This window comes from Eublepharis macularius, chromosome 16, assembly GCF_028583425.1.
Source record: "Eublepharis macularius isolate TG4126 chromosome 16, MPM_Emac_v1.0, whole genome shotgun sequence".
NCBI classification, from domain to species: Eukaryota; Metazoa; Chordata; class Lepidosauria; order Squamata; family Eublepharidae; genus Eublepharis; species Eublepharis macularius.
In genome coordinates, this window is record NC_072805.1 from 44,657,087 (window position 1) to 44,683,830 (window position 26,744).

General features: G+C 44.6%; 1 protein-coding gene across 1 annotated transcript; it reads left to right on the forward strand.

Moving 5' to 3' along the window:
- Positions 1-4,171: 4,171 nt before the first annotated feature.
- On the forward strand, positions 4,172-25,730 carry LOC129343983 (hepatocyte nuclear factor 4-beta-like). The gene is made up of 10 exons (XM_055000431.1): positions 4,172-4,413; positions 9,247-9,412; positions 12,446-12,540; positions 17,846-17,952; positions 18,842-18,997; positions 19,685-19,772; positions 21,178-21,330; positions 22,046-22,282; positions 22,589-22,708; positions 24,499-25,730. The coding sequence occupies exons 1-10, from the start codon at positions 4,296-4,298 to the stop codon at positions 24,633-24,635; spliced, it is 1,377 nt and encodes a 458-aa protein (XP_054856406.1). The 5' UTR covers positions 4,172-4,295; the 3' UTR covers positions 24,636-25,730.
- Positions 25,731-26,744: the final 1,014 nt, after the last annotated feature.

A 26,744-nucleotide genomic window follows, 5' to 3' on the forward strand; every position in this document is an offset into this window, starting at 1 on the left:
TACATGTGTTGTTGTTGTTGTTGTTGAGTACAAAACAGCTGTTCTTTCAGGGGGAACTGATTTCTATTGCAGGAGAACTGTTGTAATTCCAGGACCTACTTGTAGGAAAGCATGACACCACATCACATGTTGGCACCCAAACGTCTCTCCATAAACTGTGGGTTGGGCCACAGTGAACCATAAAAATGAAGGAAGCCAAGACAAAACTATGAAAAGTTATGCTGGGGTGGGCTTTGAAGATACAAAGTCCACACCCTGGCATTGATTTACCATTTGTCATTCTGATATGTCTTTAATAAAAGTTTATGGCCTTGATGCTCCAGAAAGGAGCGATAATGCCTGTTTGACTCAACCTACATCCCGATGTGCCTTCATGCTTTACAGCTAGGAACATTCGACTTCTTTGACAATGACTTCTGGCAATGACTTAAAGAAAACACCAAAGTCGCCAGCCACTCTGAGCGAGAGCCGCTTTTCTACGGGAAATGTTGGAAATGTTTCGATGACCTTGAAGTGGGAATGTTTTGCTCCTTGGTAATCAAACTCTGAGCCAGGTTTACAAGTGCATCTAAGGAGAGGTGAGATTTTTGCAAGAGCAAGTTCAAGTTCCTGGAACTGGGAAAACAGGAAGTGCTATCCAATCCCACTTCTTTCGTTGACCTGCCAATGGGAAGTCATGCATCACCCATGTTTGGGACTTAGTGAGTTGCCCCGTCTCTGGAATGCATGCATCTCACGGTGGATTGGGCTTAACACATGAAGTCTTTTTGAGAACTGCAAGCAACATCAGGACTAGTAATTAATGAGTGATTGAGCTGATGTTGGCATTACTGGAAGCCTCAGTACATAGTCCAAAGATTAAAAAGAAACCCTCTTATCTTTCCAAGGAGTCATTTGTGCTGCGCTTATTCTTTTAAACAAAAGAATTTGATTGCACAATTTAATTATTTTATATCTCACACATGGCAATAAAATACAGTCAAGTGCTCTGATGCGAAGATAGATTTTTGACTTGATTTTCACCCTGGGAGGTGAAAAAGCTAACAAATCCAGTCTTGCATTTCCACATGTCGTCCGTTGACACTGATAACATGAGTTGTTTTTCCTATTATCTTGAATCGTCTGAAAGCTGAAGGCAAAAACTAGAGAGGTTGGTTCTAGCAGCTTCTGGCAAAAGGTAATCCAGTTAGAGGACTGAGTTGAGATCATAAGGGAGGGGGGAGGAGACCTCACATTAGCTTTGACAGCTCCTGTTGTTTGCTTTATTAAAGGATTTATTAGGTTAAAGTAGGCCTCCCTGTTAATGGGGCTGCATCAGAGTTCAGGCAGTTTGGCAGCGAAAGGTGCTGACAAGCCCCTTTTCTTGGCCCAAAACCTTCCTTCTGGAAATTGCATCTCCCTGTTTTGTCAGTGTCTTTTTTTCTCAAAACGTGACTGTATTTCAGAACAGGGTTATACCGTGTGAATAACAACTTCATAATTCATTTTCCCACTGGTGGCAATTTTGCAGGCTGCCTATGAAGCACCATGCAGGCCTTCCTTGTTTCCTTGGGCAGTAGGTCTTCCTGTGGGTTTCAGATCCAAAGGCCCACGTCAACTTGCAGTGCAGTTCCAAAATTTGCTACCTGCTTTGCTTGCTTTGTAACTGCTGCTCCCTCCCCCCAATATTTCCACCGTCACTTTTGTCATCTAGTTTAGAGGCGCATGGGAGCACAAGTAAAAGATGCCATTGAACATCAGCTCGAGGCTACCACCTTGTATGTTTCCATGTTCGGTCCATTTTTACGTATGCACATAGGTAACAGGAATAGCAGAAGGCCAGAGAGTGTGATATTGAAGTGGGTGAACTCTTGGATTGAATCAGAACCTGAAATGCATTGGGATTTTGTGTCGGCTACAGTGATTTATTCTTGCAAGAATCCTGTAAAGTGGGTTAGACTTGTAGGTTAGGTGGAGAGAAAGTGACTGTCGGTCATCCACTGAGTTTTGAGACTGAGTGGCCATTGGAAACCAAGTCTCAGGGATCCTGGTTCAATACTCAAACCATTACCCCACCCAGAGCATAACAACAGTCCAGTGCATCAGACCAGAAGGAGAGGGAGAGCAGAGGGCAACATCTAGTCCAACATGCTGTTTTCTACAGTAGCCGACCAGATGTTCATGAGAAGATCGCCAGAGGTGGGCTGGCCCTTTAACTTATTCAGAAAATTCCTGATGGGCCATTGCCCTGGAGAGCCCTTGACAGCTAAGGCTGAACCATGCGGCCTCACTGCACTGGGGGTTCTGCCAAAGGAGCACCATTTGCCCAGGGACCAACAAGGGCAATATTTCCAAGATGCAGAGGCATGCTCCAGGTCTTCAGTCCTGCTAGAATTGCCAGGTCCCCTTACCCTCCTGGCAGGAACGGGGGACTCAGCACTCACCTTTTTTTCTCCTCTTCACAATGTGCTTTACATGCACTTGCTCCCAGGCCTGTGAAATGATGTCACTTCCTGGAAGTGATGTCATTGCAGAAACCCAGGAGCGCTCATGCACTTTGCACAGGGCCGATTTGAGCCCCAAACAGGCCTGATTCAGCCCCCAGGTGAAGTGCAGGAGTGCTCCCGGGGCTGTGTGATGATGTCACTTCCAGGAGTCACATCATCATGCTGCCCAGGAGCATGCCCTGGAGGCCTGTTCCCCCGCCCCCACCGGGGGAACTGCAACCCTAAGTCCTGCAATTCTTCTGTAAGAAACCCATCTGCATCTTTGTCACAGCCCATGTCAGAGATGAGTGGGCCTTGAAGAGCTGCTAGTACTGCAGAGACTCCTTAGTTGAGCTTTCCCCAGGGCTGTTCTAACATCCTGCCTGCCCCTGCAGCACACAAACCTGATACAGGAAATAGCCATTTTCTGCTGTTCCCTTCCAGGAACAGGGATTCAGTGTGACAGATGTAATTGATGGGCCTCTCCTAAATGAATTCATCTAATCCTTTCTTAAACTATCTAAGCCAGTGTCCACTGCCATATCGTGGAGCGGCAAATACCACAAGTTATGGATTGCACGATGCTAGAATAATGCAACGGAATGCTGCCTGTTGCCCACCGATTTCCTGTTTATTTTTGTCCTGGTACCCAGAAAGTTTAGCAAGCTTGAGTGATTCTGATTTCCAGTATTATGGGAGAAGGGGAAGGTTTTGGGGGACCTTTCCAAGACCAGCCATATAAGCATATAAAGCAGTTAAGTTATGGAACACGACCAGCAATGGCCAAGGTATTCGCATAACTTGAGAACTTTCCCACAACAGTTTCAAAACCAGGCTTTTCAATGAAAATAGAAGTTGGCTTGCCAGCCTCCAGGTAATGGCGAGAGATCTCCTGGAATTACAACTGATCTTGAGGATCCACAGAGATTAGTTCCCCTGGAGAAAATTGCTGCTTTGAAGACTGGACTCTCTCCCCAACCCAAAACCTGCGCTCTCCAGGCTTCTCGCAAATCTCCAAGAATTTCCCAACTTAGACTTGGCAATCCTAAAGCCATGTTGTCCAAGCAGAAACCCATCCTTTGTGGGGTATTAAATTCTGAAGAATCAATGATGGCCTTTATACCGGCTGATACAGAGCTGGATTTATAAGCAAACTACACTTAAGAGCCTCACATTATAAGGGTTTTCTATATACAAAACAAATTACTAAACTTTACTAAATTACCATTTTCTCGGTAATGCTATTGGGCCTTTTGACATAGTGTAGAGATTTAGTACATCTTAATCCAGCCCTTTGCAAGCCCCAGATGTTGTCGTTTCATTCATATAGCTGAAAAATGTCATTTTTGAGCTCAAAATGATGTCATCCTCAACCACGCGTGATTTATTTTAGACGTGGTCATGAAAAATGCAGCAGAGAAAGAGATGTGGTGAGGATATGATGCCGTTAAATGCTTTGTGCCTGGTGAAAACAGCCAGCTTGGAACATCTCTGGGCCTGCCCTTTTCAAAATGTTTACTCAAGGATTGCCATAAAGCATACACTATTGAACTGTGGATGCAACCCAAGTTGATTTAGACCAGGCCTTATCTGCATCAATATAATCATGAGCCCGGGCATAAGACTCAGAAGGGACAAGAGAGAGAGTAATAAAGACTGGGCCATTCCTACCTCCCAACCTTCCGTTAGTGTTGGGAGGGGAGTAGCAGAGGGGGGGGGGATTAGGTAATGATTTGTCATCCTGAAAGCTTGGGTTAGTTGAACGGGAAACCCAGCCTGTGATTGACAGCAAGGTTGTGGGGGCCTTGCCTCTCTCTGTTGACAGTAATAATGAAGCTTTGTCAATCTCTAATGGACATGGAAATGCCAGATTACGCCGAGTCTCTCGACTCTTCGTACACCATGCTGGAGTTCGAAAACCTCCGGGTGCTGCCCACAAACTCATCAGGTGAGGAGGTTTCTGTGTTCCCTCTCCAGTCAACCTCTGTTACCTTTGTTCGAAAGTTGCCCTTTTGGGTGGACAAGGAGGAGTTGGGTCGAAGGGTGGAAAGGTGTCATGATTTGTGCCGGTGAACTCTCGGACTTCTTTGGAAACTGAAATTTATTGGGGTTTTTAATATGATAGCTGAGGGCTATTGGAGATAAGGTGCTTCTGTTGAAGAGCTTACTGTCTTATGGCTCCAAATCTGACAAATGGAATTTGCTCAGAAAGTCTGTGTATCTCTCTCCCGACGTCGCCATTATTGTTTTGACATCTCAACGCAACCAATTATTTATCTACATTAACAACTATTTTATATCACGCTGGGAGGGGTCTATATGAAATATTTTGCATTCTGTACTGTTGTCAATTCACGGTTCTTCATGACCGGTGATTAGAATGGGATAGATATTTCAGTTCTTTGAAACCTACTCCTTATGGGGAATCAAATCAGCAGCTTGGACTTAAAATCTCCTCCACTCTTTCCCATCTCCTTTCCTTTCCCCCATTCTTAAAGCTTCTTTCCCTGGAACAAGTGGCTGGTCGGATTTTCTTATTCTTGTTCACCTGTGACGTAACGAAAAATTGGAAACCTTGAAAAATAAAGAGATGCTGTTTTTGTGAAGACGACAAGTAAGACTGGCTGGAGGTCAAGGAAGATGAGATACCTTCACCATAAGGGTTCTTTTGAGGAACAATTTAATTTTAGAGTGTATATTTTGATCCTCTGCATTGCTACTATTTCTGGGCAGGAAAAAAAAAGATGGCCACCTGCTTTCAGTCAGCAGTTCACCTGTTGCTCTGATTTTCCCCCAATGCAAAATTTTGAAGCGGATTTGCTAGGTTGCCGCTTTAGTGAAATACACCACAAACTGAGGAACAAAGGCAAAAAAGAATTTTGATAAGATAAATGATTTTCTCAGAATGCTTCTTTCGTCTCCTTTTCCTGTGAACATGTGAAGCAAGTAGGAGGATAATATTTTTTTTTAAAAAAATGGCTTCTTTCATGATTTTAAAATAACCTGGTCAAATTTTATTTATTTAAAAATTTCATACTGCAGAAAGAACATGCTCCATTTTCCAAAAGGTGAAGGCTATCTCAGGTTGGCGTTGATCTATTTGCTGACTCGTTAATAAGTAAACCAGCTTGCTCAGGAACGAGCTGTTTTGAAATGAGCTTGTTTGTCTTGGGTAAGCAGCATCCTCTTCAAAAAATCGCCAAAACAGCTTCGAACAACCCTCCCATCAAAACTCAACCAAAGCTTCCAAACCTGGACATGGTCCCTTAGCAAAGAGCTTTACAGAACATTACAATAGAGAAGCGGCCACCATTTTATAGCATCTAAGGGTAGGACGGAAGAGGAATTGGCTCAGACTAAGGGATGAGCGAGGAAATTGAGAAGGACGTCAGATCTTTGGGTTGGGAGCTAAGCAGGGTCGGCCTTGGTTAGTAATTGAATGGAAGACGTCAAAACAAGACCAGGATTGCAGAGGCAGGCAATGGCAAACCACCTGTTAGTCTCTTGCCGTGAAAACCCTACCAGGGGCCAGCGTAAGTCACCTATGACTTGATGGCATGCTCAGCCACCAGTAACTCCACTAGATATAGCCTCGCTCTTCCAAGGATGAAGTCTTCCATCTCTTCCACAAGGCAGCCCTTCAGGCAGTTCCTTCAGCTTTTTCTTCATAGACCTCATATGTCCAGCCATCTTTGCTGTCTAAATCCCCTCAAAGTGATACCTTCCTCGCCTTCTTTAGCATTTATTGAATATTTAAGGTGTTCGTTAGGGTTTTTTTAACGGAAAATGGAACCACAGAAGAGTAAAATCTTACTCAAAAGATTCATATTCTGCCTTTTTGTCATGTGACAGTTTTACTTTTAGAGGTTTTTGTATTTTCTGATTTTTATTCTGTTTGGCATTCCAACTGGTTTCCCCTCAGAGAAGTGCTATACAAATGTCTTTCATAAATAAAATTAAATGATAGTTTGGTTTAAGCTGGGGGGGGGCGTTAAAAATCCAAAACATCAGACAAAAGTGGGTCAGACAATAAGAAATACCTATCAGGGGAGAAAAATGCAGCCTCACAAATATATATTTTTTTAAATCCTGCCATCTGTAACAGTAGGGTTGCCAGCTACAACTTGGGAAATTCCTGGAGATCGGGGGGGGGGGGGGAGTGAAACCTGGAGAAACCTGGAAAAAGTGGGGTTTGGGGAGGGAAAATACCTTGGCATGGCATAATTCCATAGAGTCCACCCCCCAAAGTAGCCATTTTCTCCAGGTGAACTGATCTCTGTGGCCTGGAGACCAGTTGTAATTCCGGGAGATCTCCAGCCACGACCTGGAGGCTGGAAACCCTATGTATCAGTCATCAATCAACAATAAAATTCACAGATTCAGGCAGGGAGGAAAAACATCATATTCTTTTTGGAATAGAATTGTTTCTACAAGTTTTTAGAAGGCCAGTTGGGAGTGGAAGTGTTGAAGTGATGAGACACGTGTACATTCTTCGAAGGAAGTTCACTTTGATATAAAGTTAAGAAACACCCAGCCATCTCCAACTGTGGCGCACTGCCGAGGGAATGAGGAAAATTGCCTTTATATATTTCTCAAAGGCCTACACAAAGCATTTCTGAGGTATAGTTGGGAAGCATACGACAGACTTTATGAAAGGAACATAAACTACATACAAGTGTTTTCAATTGCTAAGAAGAGGGTATTGACAAAAGGAGTGGGATACTTGCATTGCTAACCATCGGCCATGTCACAGTCCTATAGCAGTCGATGACATTTTCACCCTCTCCAAATTTCTGGCTGAAGGAACCAGCTCTTCTTCCTCAGCCACCAATACTGTAGTTTGAAGGCTAGGAAAACGCGATAGGCAAGGAAACAACGAAGGCAGACTTTTGGATTTCATCTCGCACAAGGAATAAGCAACCTGTGCATTTGTTTCTTGATAAGGATATGCACAATTAAGATAAAATCCTGTAACGATCTTACTTACACAACCAACAAAGGTATTGTTTTGCACAACATTGAACAGACAAAACTCACTGCCTCGGAATGTTGTGACAACGTCTAGCTAAGGCAGCTATCAGCAGGGCTTTTTTTCTGGGAAAAGAGGTGGTGGAACTCAGTGGGTTGCCCTCGGAGAAAATGGTCACATGGCTGGTGGCCCCACCCCCTGATCTCCGCCCCTCTGTCTGGAGATCAGGGGGTGGAGCCACCAGCCATGTGACCATTTTCAAGAGGTTCTGGAACTCCGTTCCACCGCGTTCCCGCTGAAAAAAAGCCGTGGCTATTAGACTGACCATGGAAGAGAGATTGCAAAAAGTGCTCTATCTCTGTCCTTTCCTTTCCAAAACAACCCTGGTTAACCTGAAGAATACTCTCAAACAGCCTGGGCATGTTTATTTTCCCCTCTGGCACAATCTCAGTTGCCGTCTTGGGCTTCTTCTGCATCATGTGCCCTGAGCTTAACACCTGCCTTGTTCCTTATTTCTTCATATTTGCCTTTTTACAGTATTGGCTGAAGGGTTGCATTAATTGGTTTTGCTTTGCCAAATGGCTCATCAACAGACTTTCACTGATGAGAACATTCAGAATATTTCCCCCGACCCTAAAAGTTCACTGTGACCCTTTGCAAAGCTTCAGTCGTGTCCCCAGCTGCAGTGGTTGCCTGATTGAGCAAGTTGAACAATTAGACCTTATTTTAAAAGCTGAACAGCAAGTAAATCTAGATGTCGAAGCAGGGGCAGTAAAAATAGTTCTGCCCCCTCTCCTTCGTCTCTTCCTCCATGCTTTGGGCACATGGCAAGAATTGGGACCCGGGATTTTCCATATGCAAAAATTCTCCTCTACTACTGAGCCACACCCTGTCCTTGTTCTCTGATGGCACTGTGTACCCCTTAAACAATAACAACAACAACAGTAGGACATCTGCGTTTAAAATAATTGTGCAACCTTCCATAAGAAGCAGCAAAGCCCATGGTGTGTTAACTATCAATTACACGTTTTCACATTGCAATGCGAGGCATTGTATATATTAAAGAACAACAATAGACGCACTTCCTCAAAGCATGATGGAGTTGGAAGGATAAATTTATATCCCCTGAAGTCAGGTTGTAAATTCTGAAGCTACACATGGTGCATTCATTCCAGCCAAAACACATGCAGATTTTGGGCCAAGAGGGTAATATTTCTGCCAGAGGATTCTGGTCACATATATCTCAGAGATGCTCCCAGTGAGAAAATCTAGGAAACCCTACACAAAGCCCATGCTGCAACAAACACCCAGGCACTGCTGTATTACACTGAGCAAAATACAAAAGTGAAATCTATCAATAATAACAACAACACTCGATTTATATACCACCCTTCAGGACAACTTAAAGCCCGCTCAGAGCGGTTTACAAAGGATGTTGTTATCCCCACAACAATCACCCTGTGAGGTGGGTGGGGCTGAGAGAGCTCTGAGAGAGCTGTGACTGACCCAAGATCACCCAGCTGGCCTCAAGAGGAGGAGTGGGGAATCAAACCAGATTCTCCAGATTAGAGTCCTTCCGCTCTTAACCATTACACCAAACTGGCTGTCCAGTTAACTTGAGAGGTCAATTGAAGAGATCAAGAGAATGTCTTAAATTAGGGAAAACATTCTTAATCATGTAGAGTGTAAGAGCTTTCTCACATGCATGGTGGAAGTCCCACCACCCGTTACTTTAGCTGGCTTTGTTCCCTGCCATCTTTCCAATATCCTTGCACTCTCACGAGCCTGACCAACTCCATATTGTTTTTGCAGAAGGCATTGCTTCCGAGTCACCTAGCTTGCTCGGGAATGGGATTAGCTCGCTGTGTGCCATCTGTGGAGACCGTGCCACCGGGAAACATTACGGCGCTTCCAGCTGTGACGGTTGCAAAGGATTCTTCCGAAGGAGTGTCCGTAAGAATCACGTCTATTCATGCAGGTGACTGGCACTTGAATGGGATTCTGGAGATTTCCCAGCTTGGTCAGGCATAGACATTAAATTAATTTATTTTATGTATGTCATTTATAGCCCTCCTTTCTCATTGAGGCTCAAGGTGAGCACAGTCAATTTCAAGGACTTTTCAAAACACAATGCAATAGGCAACAGACTTGCATTTTCTGTTAGGGTGGTTTAATTGTGACTTAACAAAGATTGAAAATGCACGAAAGAGTTTCTTGGTCTTTCTTCCCCATGCAGGGCTCATTTTGAGGGGGGACGTGCAGGAACGCAGTTCCAGCAGTTCCCCAAAGAGGTCACATGTCAGGTGGCCCTACCCATCTGACTCTTGGCCATTTTGGGCTCGTTTCAGCTTGGATTGGGGCCGAAACGGCCTGGATTGGTCCTCTGATGGGTGGTGGATCACTGTCCCACTCAGCAGCAGCCTGAACCTGACCATTTTGGGCCCCTTTTCAGCCATTTTCAGCCCCTTTTTGCCATTTTGGGCCCAATTTTGGCCTTGAATGGCCAGGATTGGGTCCAAAACAGCCAGGATAGATGATGTCAGGGGGTGCAGCATATGCAAATCAGTTATGCTAATGAACCACTTCCAGTGATGGCAAGGGCTGTGGCATATGCTAATGAGTTATGCTAATGAATTATGCTAATGAGTTCCTCTTGCACTTTTCTACGAAATGACCCCTGCCCCCATGTAATTGCGTCCATCTGGGGCTGTGACAGTGGAAGACTCTCTATATAATCAATCATGTTAAACACCATCCTTCGGGTTGCGGAAGTTACTGGAGGTTGGAAAACGGAGGTAGGCGGGCTGTGATCCTAAGACAATCCTATGACTTCAGTCATGAGCTAAAATGACTTCGCTTGATTTGTGCTTCTCTCTATTCAGGGATGGATTTACACCCAAGCTATGTAAGTTACCGATGATGAAACCTTTGGATACGGTAGTGATAAAAAATGCAATCAAGTCATAGCTGACTGATGGCGAACCCTGCTGGGGTTTTCAAGCCAAGAGATAACAGAAGTAGTTTGCCATTGCCTGCCTCTGTATATGTGGTCTTCCTTGGAAGGTCTCCCATCCAATTGCTAACCAAGGTCAGCCCTAGCTTAGCTTCCAAGCTCTTACAAGACCAGGCTTGCCTGGGCTATCCAGGCCAGATTATGAGTGGTGTCTAAATTTTTTTAAAAATAACTGAAGTACCAATGAGGTGCATGTGAAATGTTACGAGGGCCTCTTAAATCTGACACAAAGAACCACAGTATGTCTTAATCTGTACCTGTTTATACTGCCATAGAGAAATCCCTCCCATTTTTGCAATTTTTCAATATGTGCTGAGAACAAACTTCTGTTTTTCCAAATGACAACACAACTCAGGATAACAGCATAGCCCCTCATAAAAAAAAGGATCATATTGGTAGGATGCTGCTGAATTTCACACATACTCCTTTTTAACTTGAAAATCCCTGCTTCAACCACATTCCCCCTTGTGCAAATCAAACTCATGGATCTTTATTTTTGCACTGTTTTCTGTTCGCTCGTGTTGATCTTTTCATGCAAAAATTTACACAATGTTGGTTTTCTTGTCTCGTTCAGTGTACCTGCTGTATAATGCCAAAATCATGCAAAAGAAAAAAGAAACAAATATGAAATACTAGCAATGAAAACAGGCAAAATGAAATTGTTCACAATGTACAAAAACGAAGACACAAAATAGGACATATTTGTACCTCCACCCTGCCCAGCCAAGCGTATCCCGCAATAGCATAGACAAAAGAGGCCTAGGGCTGTGAAGAAAAGGTAAAGAAGAATAAGAGCCAAGCTACAAGTGACGCCTTACACAGGTTGGACACTTGTCAGCTTCCCTCAAGTTTTGATGGGAAATGTAGGCGCCCTGGTTTTACAGCTTGGCTCTCCATTACAGCTACAAGACCAGGATGCCTACGTTTCCCATCAAAACTTGAGGGAAGCTGACAAGTGTCCAACCTGTGTAAGACGTCACTTGTAGTTTGGCTCGATAGCAGGAACAGGCAGGAAACTGAAAGGGGGTGGAGTGCAGCAAATGAATATGAATATTCAGCCAGATATTTATTTGGCAACCTGTTTATGGTACTTTTGAAATAAATGAGATGTCAGTGCTATCCTAATTTAATGAGGACAGTGGTTCTCAAATTTTGGATCCGGACCCAAAAGGGTATATGACTCTCTCACAAATTGGTTGTGATGCAAGAAGGGAGAAGGTAGAATCAGGGGAGGTGGGAAAGAGAGCTCTCTCTCGGGGGCCTGATGGCACAGCTGGATTTGCCGCTACGAGATACTGATGAAGTCCAGCCTGCTCCTCAGACTCATGCGATATATTTATAAACGTTAAACTTGGAAATTATACGATATCCTTGTTCAGGGTTAACTAGAGTTGCCAACTCCATCTTGGGAAATTCCTAGAGATGTTGTGGGTGGACTCTGGTGAGGGTGGGTTTTGGAGAGGAGGGGCTTCAGAGGAGATAATGCCCTAGAGTCCACCTTTCAAAGCAGCCATTTCCTCCAGAGGAACTGATCTATGTTATCTGGAGATCAGCTGTAATTCTGGGAGATCTCCAGGTTCCACCTGGAGCGTGGCAACCCTAGGGTTAATGGATGTGAGATTCCTTCATTTTTCTGTTGGAGAGGAGAGGGGAAAGTAGCAAGGAATCGCCTTGCAAGCACTATGACAAGCTGAGAAGTGAAGGTCGAGCTACAAGGGACGAATGACACTTGCCTGGCAAGTGAACAGACTCACGTGTATTCCTCCCTGTTCACTCACCCTCCACTTGATCGTGATCAAATATAGCGCAAGTGAATGGCAAGTGAACAGAGAGGAACACACGTGAGTCTGTTCACTTGCCAGGCAAGTGTCATTCGTCACTTCTAGCTCGACCCTCAGTCTTGCTTCAGGAAAGTTAAGGAGCGCTGTGTCAAGACGAATAAGGAAGCCTGGAATAATTTGGGGAAGTTTCTAAAGCTTCACCTCTGTCCTTTTCCAGGTTCAGCAGGCAGTGTGTGATAGACAAGGACAAAAGGAATCAGTGTAGATACTGTCGGCTAAAGAAATGCTTCCGGGCAGGAATGAAGAAAGAAGGTAGGCGACGTCTCCCCATTATCTATCTCCCTGCACCAGAATTCCCCTGCGTGTACTCTGATATCGGCCTTGTAACTGGGAGCGGGCCAGTGGCACTGGGTGAGCCTGCGAATGAGTCATGTTGAAATGCCACATCGGCAGATTCCTTGGCAGCTCCTTTTATGAGGGCAGTGCTGAATCACGGCTAGGCAGAGCAGCCTCATTTCTGCTCAGGAATTTTAGGCCAGGGAAAGGGATTCAACAATCAGACCCGGCAGAAGACTGGGATGGGGATGGCGACGTGCAACTAACATCCAAAAAAAGATGATGCACTTGGGAACACAAACATTGATTCTTCCCCACTCTCATGTTGAACAAACGTCTTAGGACTGTGGCCCTTGTCATACTCATCACTTATGAACTGTTAACAGTTTATCTAGGGATGTCACGGAATCGAGTGCTGAAAGGGTCAGCTTAGGAGCAGAAAGACCCGGGTTCCAGTCTTACGCCTTAGAGCCAAGCTACAAGTGATGAATGACACAGGTTGGACACTTGTCAGCTTCCCTCAAGTTTTGATGGGAAGTGTAGGCATCCTGGTCTTGCAGCTTGGCTCTCCGACTGCTGTCCAATGGACTTTTCAACAGTCACTTGTCCAACATTCCGTCAAGCTGCCTACATTTCCCATCAAAACTTGAGGGAAGCTGGCAAGTGTCCAATCTGTGTCAGGCATCACTTGTAGCTTGGCTCTCAGTTACAAAGCTCAGAAGGAGCTAAGGCACAAAAGAAGATAGATCCACTTTCACCATCTAGGCTGCATTTCGGTTGAGAAACATCACCTCAGAGATGCCACCACACAGTGGGAAACATCACCACAGTGTGGCATCATGATTTGGGTGTGGGACTAAAAAGACTTGGGTTCGAATCCTCATTCAAACGTTTATTTATCTATTTACAATATTTGTAGTTCACCTTTCTCACTGAGGGCCAAGCTACAAGTGACGAATGACACTTGAACGGCAAGTGGATTGAGTGGAGTGCAAGTGAACAGGGAGAAATACACTTGCCATTCAAGTGTCATTCGTCACTTGTAGCTTCGCCCTTCAACTCAAGGCAGATTACACAGTTTGAATTACTACAGTCACTTTCAAGGACATTTCAATAGACAGTATAACAGGTTCTATAAATGCAAAGATTTAAAACCAGCAGAAATCTACTACAGAGTTGAAGAAATGCTGAAACAGCATAACCAGTGTTAAGATTGACACACTGAACAACATTAAACAACATAGGACTACCCAGTACGATCATTAGGGTGTAGAATTACCAGTCCCCAACCCCAATTTCCCACCTGAGGAATTAAGAGGGAAAAAATGGCTCCTGTACAGTGACACTCTAGGAATTTCCCCTAGTCTCTATGGTAAAGATCATAGAGGCTAGGGAATGCTGCTTAGAGCAGGATCCAGGGGTGCCACTATATCCTCCTCAAACTCCATCCTTCCCATACACCACCCTTCAAATCTCCTTCCACCTGCCAAGTCAATGTTGGAACCCTTCACGGATCTCACTGGTGACCTTGGTTCACTTACACAGTTTCAGCTTAACCTAACTCAGGATAAAATGGAAGCAAGGAGAACCCATGAATGCCACTTAGAGCTCCCAGGAGAAAATAAAAATGTGATTGATTTTGGTTCTGTCCTGCTTACGGATATGACTCCAGACCACACATAGTCAAGAACCTCTGAGCCAGAAGAAGATGAAAGATTGTCAAAACTCTGAAAATCGCCATGGTTGGAAGAGACATGTTGCTGAAGTCAGGCTGGTCTGAATATGAGAAGTACCCAGATATGGGGATTTCCTAGGGACCCCAGGTATCTTCCCTTCTGCTCCACAATTGGAGAAAGCTGGGACATGAATAAAAAATGAAAGCCCTGATCTGACCCCAACAGATCTGTTCACAGGAGCCAAGCCACACCACACAAAGCACCCACCCCTGCCTCCACTGGCCAGTCAGAACGAAGGGACGATTTCTTCCCCCTGTAAAATATTGCTTGTAAATGACTGTTGACAAAAGACTGGATGCATGCGACTAACCAACGTTTGGGGAAGTTACTGATTTGCTGCCGATGACGCAGATGTAGCATCTACTGCAGCCCTTATTGATTTTTCTCTCCATCCCCCACCACTTGGGCCAGAAAAAGGACACGCATTTTGGGGAAATGAAATCGTTGGTTGCTTTCTTGCTGTTGCACTACCCAGCGGGACAGCAAACACAGGCCTGTTTATCCAAGAGTTTTGAGACGGATGGTGCTTTGAGGTCTTCCCGGATTGTACCGTGGGTGCTTGACACTTTCAAACAGACCCTGGACCTGCCTCAAGTTTCTTTCCCCACCCATAGCAACACGACTGCTCTCATTTTCCATGTGCTTGTAATAACTGGGTCTCAAAAGCAGAAGAAGTCAAGTCCATTTCTCTCCCAGAAACCTCAATGGAAAAGAGCAAGAGTCCAGTAGCACCTATAAGACTTAACAAAATTAGTGTAAGGGTAGGAGTTTTCATGAGCCCCCACAACTCACTTCTTCAGTATCTGAATTTTTAGAAGAAGTGAGCTATAACTCACAAAATCTTACACCCTACCACAAATTTAAGCTATTTGCTTAACTTCAGTGCTGTGGAAAGACAGCCTCGCTTGTTCTTTGCCTCCTCTTCCCAGTCTAAATCACTTGCAGATATGGGCCCAAAAGTTCTAGGACAGCGTTCTTGTCTATAGTTGTAGGTTGTCATTGAGTGTGTCATTTCTCCCTTTGCTGCTAGCTCTTTCCACACTCCACCAACCTCAACCACCTAATTTGAGAAAAGTTCTGCCAGTCATTAGCTAATTGGCAATGAGCATGTGGGACAATGGAAAGAAGTTCTGCTCGCTCCTTCCTTCCTTCCCCAGTCTTGCTTTCATTCATTTTCCTTCCTTCCTTCTTTCCCCTGCTTTAATTCATTTTCCTTCCTTCTCTCCCTCCCTTCTTCCTTTCTTCCCCACTCCTGCTTTCATTCATTTCCCTTCCTTCCTTCCACACTCCTACGTTCATTCATTTTCCTTCCTTCTCTCTCTCCCTTCTTCCTTCCTTCCTTCCTTCCTTCCCCACTCCTGCTTTCATTCGTTTTCCTTTCTTCCTTCCCTCCCCACATTTCTATCCCACCCCTTTCTCTACAATGGTTAAAAAGTTGCCTCAACCCTGCAAGGTGGATTAGGCTGTAAAGAAAGTAAATGGCATCTTATGAGCCGAGTGTGAATTTGAACCCAAGACTCCTCTAGTCCAAGCACACCACTCCAGACTGGTGCTCTGATTGTTCCTAACTTCTAAGAAATAATATATCCAATCAATATAGTTTACAAGAAATTGCCCAGGTGGAAAGGGGGGAGAGCAAGTGCAATTCACTACCTATTTATAACTTAATTTCAGTGCAGGTAAAATATTAACTCTCGTGGGTGTGTGAGGGCATTTTTCCAAGGTATCTTCGGTGATAATGCTGAAATCATCCAGAGAATGCCACACTGTGCTATCCAGTCACACTTGAGAGCTGTTATCAGCAGAAATGAGAAAACGCTGAAATACATGCTATAAAATTTGTTGGGAGAAATTCACACAAGATAAACCAGGAACCGTTTTTTTTCCCCTTCTCACTCAGAAGTGTGTTAATCTGATGGCAGGATTAAGAAAACCGAAACTTATGGGCTGGTATTCATTTGGGCTCTGTGGAGCAGGGGTGGATGGTAGGACGTTTTGGAGATCTTCCGTTCATGGGGTCGCTGTAGTTAGGAGGTGACTTGACAGCACATAACACACTTTGTAGGGATAAAAAAATCAACTTTTTCTTGATTTGCTTGAACTTCTGGGCTCATTTCAGTTTTTAAAACTAGCTCATTAAACATTTTCTTTTCTGTGGGCCAAGCTACAAGTGACGAATGACACTTGAATGGCAAGTGGATTGAGTGGAAGGCAAGTGAACAGGGAGAAATACACTTGCCGTTCAAGTGTCATTCGTCACTTGTAGCTTGGCCCTGAGTCTTCCAGTGTATACACAATTATTTAAATTGCTACCTCTCTTTGACGAGGCATCCTCCAGCCTACAAACACTTATGCCCCTGTTTACTGTATATTTTCACATGTGGCCATGTTGGTCTGTAGTAGAACAACACAATTTGAGTCCAGTGGCACCTTAGAAACCAACAAGATTTTCAGAGGATGAACTTTCGAGAGTCACAGCTTCCTTCTTCCTGCCTTTTGTTTATTATATATGTATTTGAAGTGGCATGAAGACTGGGCCATGAACAAAAATCTTCTTCTCTAACAGCAAAACAACAACAACAACAACAACAACAACAACAACAACAACAACAACATTCGATTTATATACTGCCCTTCAGAACAACTTAATGCCCACTCAGAGTGGTTTACAAACTATGTCATTGTTATCCCCACAACAAAACACCCTGTGAAGTGACTGGGGCTGAGAGAGCGCCGAGAAGCTGTGACTGACCCAAGGTCACCCAGTTGGCTTCAAGCGGAAGAGTGGGGAATCAAACCCGGCTCTCCAGATTAGAGTCCCGCACTCTTAACCACTACAACAAATTGCCTCTCCTACACCAAACTGAAGTTTAGCGCTTGAGTCTCACGATGCCAGTGCAGCCAAGAGCAACTAGCAAACTTTATTCAGAAAAGAAGTTCCACTAGGCATGCTTTAAAAATTGTGTGAGCATCTGAGTGTGTATGGGAGACCCAGATGCACACAAGGAGATACTAATCGGAAGGCCCCGAGTTCAGTCTACGGCATTTCCACTTCAGGTCTTTGGAAGCATGTGTTGAAGGACCCGTCAAAGTCTGTGGTGAGCCACAGCCTGTTCAGATAAACAATACTGAAGTCGCTGAACCATGTTTGTGGGTATAGAGATGACACAGGAACAATCCCCTCATGGTTCCATTTCTTGGACAGGGAAGTTCAGATGACGCTTTGGAGAAGGGGATTCCCAATGTGGTGGCGCCTAGAAATGTTTTAAATAATAATAATAAAATATGCCTCCCTAAAGCTTTGTTTGAACCCTAATTAGGGCTTCCAGGTCTACAAAATTACGCTTTGTGAACCCAGCAGTTTTGCTTAACTCGATCCGCTTCAGGTTTCCAGCTTCTCAGAGTTCTTAGCATTTGACCTGGGAGAACGAAAGCTCAGTAGAAACTTATCTAAACCTTGGAAATGGGGGTGAAAGTTAGCCTTGCCCGGCCACCTGAGCCAGCACCTGTTCAACCCATAACTGTCTTCCTGTCTCCCTCACAAGCTGTGCAAAATGAACGTGACAGGATCAGCATCCGCCGAAGCAGTTATGAAGATAATGGGGCTTTGTCCATCGCAGTGTTGACCCAAGCGGAGGCAATGGCTCAGCAGGTGAGAAAATGCTTCACTCTTGCTCTTCTTGAATTACTTAGGATCTACTGTAAACTACGGAGGGCTGCAAAGGTCATTTTCTCATCAAGGGCCTATCCGGTAAGTCCTCAATGTGATGAAGCGCTCCCCCTCCCACACAAAAAAAATTCCCATATATAGAAAGCTAGTGCGTCAGGGAGAAGACAAGGACACAACTTTTCTCCCTCACATGCTAGTTTTCTGTGTACAGGGGACTGAATGGAGAAGCGTTCAAACATGTGAGTCCCCACTTAAACTGTGAGATGGTTCAGCCTAGATACGGATTCCTCTTTCCCCTTCCTGTTTGTGAGAACTAAGCCTAAATGTCTTTTCTGCGCCAGCTAAAATTAACATTCCGAGTAATAACAGAGGGAGGGAAATTCTGTTGTCTTCGGTTTCCAGTTCATCGTGTATGTGTTTTACTGTTGCATACTACTGTGTTATTTTATTGGTTGGCACTATATACTTAACCTTTGGGGTTTTAAGCACAAGTTTGAGTTTCTGGATGAGTGATTAATATTAGGAATTAGTGCTTTGGTTTGAATTGGGTCCAGTAGCCCCTTAAAGACCAACTAGATTTCCAGGGTATGAGCTTTCGAGAGTCAGAGCTCCCCTTATCAGATACTTTGGTTTGTGTTCTGATAGAGAAGAAGTTTTAGTTTACCGTCGATAAAAGAGTTGTGGTCTATTGCCACCTCCTGGTCAAAGGAAACATTTGCTGTTTTGTGAATACCTGTCTTGGGCAGCAAGACAGCTAATTTCAGAAGGAACAGGAGAGAGAGTGAGAAGGTTAGAGGAGGAGAAAAGGGAGATATGTGATGTATTGAGAGAACCGTCTCACTGAAGCACACTCAACTGTTTTTGCTTACAGTATTCGGCTCTCCGCCCGGTGCACAATGCTGATATTGCCCTGAAAAAGATTGCGACGATCAACGATGTGTGTGAGTCAATGAAACAGCAGCTCTTGATCCTTGTCGAATGGGCGAAATACATCCCAGCATTCTGTGAGCTTCCGCTGGATGACCAGGTAAAAAAGGAGACCTTTGTGGAGGCAGGTTTGCAGTTGTCCTCTGGAAGTCAGTGGCGAAAAACGCTAATGTGATTTTATGCTGCATTCATAGGAGCGTGGCACCCCTGTCCAGACTCCTCTCTATTCTGTGCCAGTTGACAGAAGTTTGTCTAGCTCTGGTTGCCTCCCTTTAAAAAGGGCGCAGACAATGTGCAATGGGTTCCGGCTAAACATACCCAGCTGCTAGGACGTGTCTTCCAGATGCATTACCATCTTTACTTCCCTCCTCTGAACTTATTCCAGCGTGTCTACATAATTCTTAAAGTGTGACATCCAGAACTGAGCACAAGGAGTCCAGTTGATCACCCGTCCACCCACCTCTCCAGTCCCCAAAACCGAACAGGAAAGCCTGAATTTCAAAATTCAAGATTTCGGTCACATTTCAAAAATTCAGCAACTTTTTATGATGATGATTTTGAGAACATGTTGAGTTCCAGCATGAGGAGGGAAATAATCTGGTGGAGTCACAAAAGACAATGATAGCAGAACAGTCCAGAAGAAAGTTCTAAATGTCAGTGGGTCATTTCCAAATTCATAACAGAACGGCTGTGAGTCAAACTTAAGGCCTTTTGTGAGTTGCGGGAAAACGGACTGCCGCATCTGATATATAAAACAATTGTTTCTTCTCTCTTTTGTGATGTACAGGTTGCCTTACTAAGAGCCCATGCCGGAGAGCATTTGCTGCTAGGAGTGGCGAAACGTTCTATACCATACACCGATTTTCTTTTATTAGGTAATGTCGTTCATTCCCGTAGCTTGGAGTTCTGCAATAGATTACAGCCACCTATGCCACCTTTCCACCCAAACAGGGCTCCTCATTTTAAAATTATTCTTATTTGCTTTTATAACAGGATCACAGGTCTTGAGTGATCCCCAAAGCTACTTAATCCAACAATGGCAGAATTCAGACATTGCAAACTGCAGTTTGTTTGCAATAAACCTGTTGATCTCAGGTTGGCATTCTTTTTCCCTCCTGAGTTTTTTGAAGAAAATTGTCAACATGAATGTAAACAATGACATAAATACATTGAAACAGATTCATTGGAAAGTATTAAAGCCGTAACGAGAAGCACACAATTAAATACGAAGACACACTAACTCGCTTCCCGAATAGACCCCAAACCATTCCTCTCCTTTACTTCCATTTTTGGAGACCAGCCAGAAAGATTATTTTAACTGGCCTAGGAAGAACTTGGGAGAGTCAGCAGGGGACATAAAGACTAGAGATGGGCATGAACCAAAATTAAGCATGAACCAGGCCGGTTCATGGTTCGTGAACCATGGTTCATCAGATCCCATTTCTGACGAACCACCATGAACTTTAGGATGGTTCATTTGGTTTGTTTTTTCGTTCGTCACTACAGACAGCCTGGTGCCAATCAATCAGTTTCCTAGGCAACAGGGGATGAACTTCCTGCAGACCTTCTGCTGACCCGGAAGTAACCTTCCGCTGACCTGGAAGTGACGATTTTCTGACCTGGGTGTGACATTTTCATGAACCAAATGAACCGGTTTGTGAACTAGGGGCAGGATTGTGAACGTTCGTGGTTCGTGAAATTTGACAAACCACGAACCACATGGTTCCATTTTTTTCTTGTTCATGCCCATTTCTAGTAAAGCCCCCTTCTGCTGATTTTCCACCTGCATTTATTAGAGAATCGGCCACAGTTTAGATATAAAGACAATTCATGTTCTTATAATTCCATAACCAAGCCTAGTGAATGTTGAGCTTATGTAATGGCTCTCTCTGTTTTCCACTGGCGATCCAGTTATGGATTTCTACTTTTGTAGGAAACTGTAAATTTTCACTATGTCCACAATCATGGACTATGGTTTACTCTTTCTCCTGCAAACTGGGATTCTGTGGTTTAATCCTGTTTAGAATCCTGGCTTGTAATGGAGAGCACAAATCATTCATGGTTCAGTAATAATGTCAAACTATATCTTGGCTCAAAATATGGAGGGGTAAAAGGAGTGTATGAATGCAAGCAGGGAGTCCAAACAAAGACAGCTTCCCATATTGTCTGCTGTCCAATGTAACCCTAAAAGCTCAAGCAGAAGTCAGCCCAATGTTTTTTGTTTTAAAAAAGGGCCAAATTCCTGGTGCCACACTGAATGTTTGACTTCCTGTTCTCCAGGAAATGACTTCATCATCCCAATGCAGTGCCCGGAGCTAGAAATTGCTCGAGTGGCCATTCGAATCCTGGATGAGCTGGTGAAACCCTTGCGAGAAATTCAGATTGATGAGAATGAATATGCATGCCTCAAAGCTATTATATTCTTTGACCCAGGTATGGTTCCTTGATGGATCTTGGCAGAACTATCATTGGTGATAATTGGCAGAACTACCTCTGGTGATGGGAAATTTAAATGCTTAGGGTCGACAGCTGCTTTTTGGACCTCGTATATCTGAAACTCCCTCTTAGGAGTTGCCTGTTGTCTCTTCTCTTCTGTCAACTCCCTCTTCAAAACCAAACCAGTTCTTTTGTCCAAAACTCTCATCCAAAAACATAACCAAGTTCAAGTACCTGCAAATTTGTGCATGTTTATATAGGAACATATTCATCAGCTTAATGTCAGGCCTGACCACTGGTATACTTTGCTCAATATTGTCTACTCCAACAGGCAGTGGTTTTAAGTAGAGATGCCAAAGTTTAGACCCTTCTTAGGCTCTACCACTGAGCCACAGCTTGTCTCATATTCACCTCTTCCTACCCTGGTCTCTCTCCCCCTTCTTTCTGTTGTCTGCTGTGCAGTGTAAGATCTTTGGAGGCAGGGACTTATATTCAACTGGCATGTACACTGATGGTACAGTATCTAAGAATGCATAATGGTAGAACATTAGGCCTGAATTTCTATGCAGTAAGTTCAAGTCCTTAGTACTGATCAAGTCTATGCAACTCTACCATGGCAGAATGCTTAGCAGCACTTCCACCAATAAATGGCTTGTGTGAATACATGGCGTGGAAGCAAAACTGACCATGGCACCTTGTCTTTTCCTCCCAGATTGCAAAGGCCTGAGTGAGCCTGGGAAGGTAAAGAACATGCGCTTTCAAGTGCAAGTGAACATGGAAGATTACATCAACGACCGGCAGTACGATTCGCGGGGGCGATTCAGCGACATCCTTCTCCTTCTGCCTCCGCTCCAAAGCATCACCTGGCAGATGATCGAACAGGTCCAGTTTGTCAAGTTGTTTGGAATGGCAAGGATCGACAGCTTGCTGCAAGAAATGCTTCTAGGAGGTACACGACTAGCGTGTGTGTATGTGTGTGTCTTTCTTCACTTGTCTGTCTTGGAAAAACATAAGCAATGATGCTCTGGGTTAAAGCCAGAAAACAAGATCAGTTTGTTCTAGTTTTGCACATACATCACACTGCAGACCAGGCAGTTGGCAGGGAGAGAGAGGAAAATGAATTCTGAAGGCTCGACTGTACTATCTCATTAAAAAGAATAAAATGTAAATATAGTGGGGGTCAAAGCAATGTTTGAGCTTGGATTTTGTGCATGAACGTTGGCCAAATGTCTTGGTTTTATCTCCTTTCTGGCAGGAACTACCATGGACGTGCCACAGTACCAATCGGGGCCTTCTAGCCTTAACGTCGAGCCACTTCCAGGTCATATCGTGTTGCCCAGCAACATCGGCTCTGTAATTCACACCATCTCAGTCTGTGGGTATCCAATCTCGCTCCACTTCACTCTGGGAATTAGTCAAAATGTGGTCCAATAGAGCGCTTAAGCTTGACTATGAATATTTGGGTTTCGAGTTTGCACTGGAAAATAACAGCCTCCCCCCACCCCAAGTTATAAAAATTGCAAAGTGCTGGGAAGATTTGAATTTTGAAATATACCAGAGGTTTGAAGGGGTATGTGTATTGAATGATGGTTCACTTCCGACACCTGAAAAGCAAATACATATTTTTTGACTATTATAATTGAACTATTAGAAATAGAAGGAGTATGACATTTCTTTTTATCATAGGGACACTGATAGTGCACCCATCCCACTTCTGCCCATACTATCTCAGGGGGAAAAGTATTTTTTGGATCTGATATAATTTTTTTTTAAAATCCAAAGTTACTAGGGAACAATTTATGCAAAAGCTTGAATGAATTACATACTCTGTACAATGTCATGGATGGGGGGCTGGTGGGGGAGCCAATCATTAAGGGCTTTAAAGGTCAACACCTTGAATTGGAAGTAAAGTCAATGTAAGTGCAGCGGACGTGCCTTCCCACTCCACTTATGAGTTGGGTACAGTATTCTGTACCAACTACCATTTTGCAGTGGTGTGCAGTGGTAGAGTTACCCAACTAGGGGTGGTCTCCTTGTGAGTTGGGGGGATTAGCATGCAAGGAGAGGGGGTAACTAGCAAGATCTCCACCAATGTATACCAGGATTGTTCCCTTAGAGGACTCTCTGAATACCCAAGCAGGTGTGAACCAGAAAAGGTTGTTATTAAAGGTTTCAAGGCATGGATCCTCACAGATCCTCTGGATTTTTACTTGGGGTCACCCAAAACTCACCATACAATCCCAACTCCAACACGGGGCTTTCAAGGCAAGAGAGGAGAAGGTGGTTTGCCAGTTTGGTGTAGCGGTTCAGAGTGGCAGGACTCTAATCTGGAGAGCCAGGTTTGATTCCCCACTCCTCTGCTTGAAGCCAGCTGGGTGACCTTGGGGCAGTCACAGCTCTTTCAGAGCTCTCTCAGCCCCACCCACCTCACAGGGTGATTGTCGTGAGGATAATAACGACACACTTTGAAAGCCAGTCTGAGTGGGCATTAAGTTAACCCGAAGGGTGGTATAGACGTAGAATGTTATTTCCTTTCCCATCTGTACTACACCAAAGGAGAAAATGTGGGACTTGGCTGTTGCCTGCCGAATTAACCATTTTGTTTCTTCACCAAAATTTGCGTAGGGAGGTGTAAAGTCCAAGTCCAGCCCAGAATCCTTTCAATGGGAACAGAAGTCATCTATCACAATCCTGATATAAAATCCTCTTTTCAACCGCTACAGACAAACACAGCTCCCCATCCACATATTAAAAAAGCCGCATTCTCCTTGTGACTTTGTAACGAGGAGTGTTTCTCCATTGGCCCTAGGGAAGGCCAAAATACCAGCCATTAAGTCATGAGCGCATAGCATGTGGGTAGGGCTTTTTTTCTGGGAAAAGAGGTGGTGGAACTCAGTGGGTTGCCCTTGGGGGAAAATGGTCACATGGCTGGTGGCCCCGCCCCCTGATCTCCAGACAGAGGGGAGCTGAGATTGCCCTCCGTGCTGTTCCAGAAGCTTCTCTGTTTGGCGATCAGGGGGCGGGGCCACCAGCCATGTGACCATTTTCAAGAGGTTCCGGAACTCCGTTCCACCATGTTCCAGCTGAAAAAAAGCCCTGCATCTGGGGAAGAAAACTGGTCCACAAACCACAGAATGTGTCTTATTTTTCCCTCTTCTTTCACAGCTTCTCCTGAAACATCACTTCCTTCTCCTTCCACCAGTACCGGAAGTGAAGATTACAAGCTAGGCCCAAGTCACAGCTCGGAGGTAGCTACACCACTTTTGCCACAGGCAGTTATACCCAAACAGGAGATTCTATAAAGCAGCAAGTCACAGAAATCAACCACAAAAATACAAGTTTCTGTCCTGGAAATCCAACTAACCTAGCTCCCCTCCATTGGCAACTCAACCATTGCCTACCACAACCAGATTTTGGCCTCCTTCTTTGCCATCCAAGAAAATGGTGGCATTCAGTGAATACCCGAGGACTTATCTGTCAGCCTTTTAAAAAGTGTTTTATGTTGTTAGTGGTTTCCCTCCATCACAATTGTGTGACGTATAGGGCAGGTTCTTCCTCTACCATCGTCTCGTTCAAGCTGCTCGATTCTCTATTCATGGAGCTTAAAAATGGAAGTGCCCTCTGCAACGAGAGTCAACTTTCCTTGTGATTTGTTCAAGTCTGCCAAACTTTGCCCTTGTACGGACAGGGCTTGGGACTCTCATAAGACCCAAGGAACTAAAAGCAACAACAACAACAGAAAGGAATAGATAGTGTGTTATAAATTGGCACCCTCCTGTCCACTGTATTGCTCAACCCCTCAGACAGAAATAGCCCAGGGAGAAACCACAGATATTCCAACAAATGAGAAAGTTGTATATACCTCTAGGCTGCACCTCACAAGAGCTTGATGCAACTATCAACACATCGTAAGACCGAGCTCTCAACGTTCGGGTGGGCTTCCTTTGTTGTACACTAAAACATTCTATGTACCTCCTGTTGCACATACAGAAAGAGACCCACTGACATTATTAGCATAACAGGCCTGTGCCATTTCTGAGCTATTTGTAGATAATTACCGAGAACGCTGTACATCAAAGATTGGCAGTATGCGGCCCATTTTCTGTTAAACGTTCAAGTACACTCCCATCTGCTGTGCAGTTGTCGAAACAGAATACAAGACTGCTTTGAAGATAACCCAAAACAGAGTAAAGGGGTGGTGGTGGTTCTGCACAGATTTAAAAGAACAGGATTTATATGCATCCACTGTTAATACTTGCAATTCATTGAATGGTTTCTCTCTCTTTTCAAATTACAGCTAGGACTGACCAAGGTTTGTATCACAATTTTTAAAGCAGTCAGTCTTTGGTACACAAGGTGTTTGCAGTGAATAAATTCATAAGGCATGTTAGACTAAATATTGGATTAATGTCTTAATATTTCCACCGCTTCCTAGTGGCTGGTTGCAACTGATCAGGATGGGGGAAATCAATTATGCATGGTGTGAATGCCACGTTATTAAACAGACTTGGAGTTACATGTTTTACACGCACGCATCATAAGCCCTGGCAACCACTGAGAGCTAAGCTACACGAGATGCCCGACACATGTTCTTTACATGTTGGGTTCCTGCAAGTTTACCTGGGAAGTGTGGTCGGGCCCTGCCCCCAAGCTCCTGGAGGAAAACCAGAGCAGAGTGGATTTTTGCAAGAGACAGAGTGCCCCTTGCAAAAATCCACTCTGCTCGGGTTTTCCTCTGGGAGCTGGGGGGCATATCAGAACAGATCCACCTGAAGTGGATCCCTGTCTCCTGCGCTGCATGCCTTTTGCACTCACAGCTGCCCAGCCCACTGTGGGTCTCTCAGGGGGTGCACACAGAGTGAGCTGCCCTCTCCAGCAGCCTCAGAAAGGAGAAAAGCGACTTGAGGTCCCTGAGCTTGGAGCTCTGTGGGAAAGGATGGTTGAGACTAGCAGTTGCAGTGGCAGCCTCAGCAGCTTCTTCGACCGCTGTTAGCTGCCATCTGCAGCCTCTGGCTCCCCTTGCTGACTCTTTCCCTCCTGTCATTTTGGCCCTGCTGCTCCTGCTCTGACACCCCCCTCCCCCTGAGTGTCTTACAAAACTCTGCTCTGCTTGGGTTTTCCTCCGGGAGTTAGGGGGCGGGGATCGACTACACTTCCCAGGTAAACTTACAGGAACCCAACACATGACGAGCACGTGCCGGCATCTCGTGTAGCCACTGCCTACCTAAGAACAGCCAACATTCAGGAGCCTTCCAACACCAGTTTGCTCTGCCTGCACAACAAACTGAAACGGGTCCTTGAAGTAAGGAGGATTCAAGCATACAGGTAGATGGACAAATGTCTTAAGGTTCTCCTTTGGTTTGCAAAGGGTGGTTGGAGCTGAGTCTGGGGGTCAGGATTTGGTGTCCCCC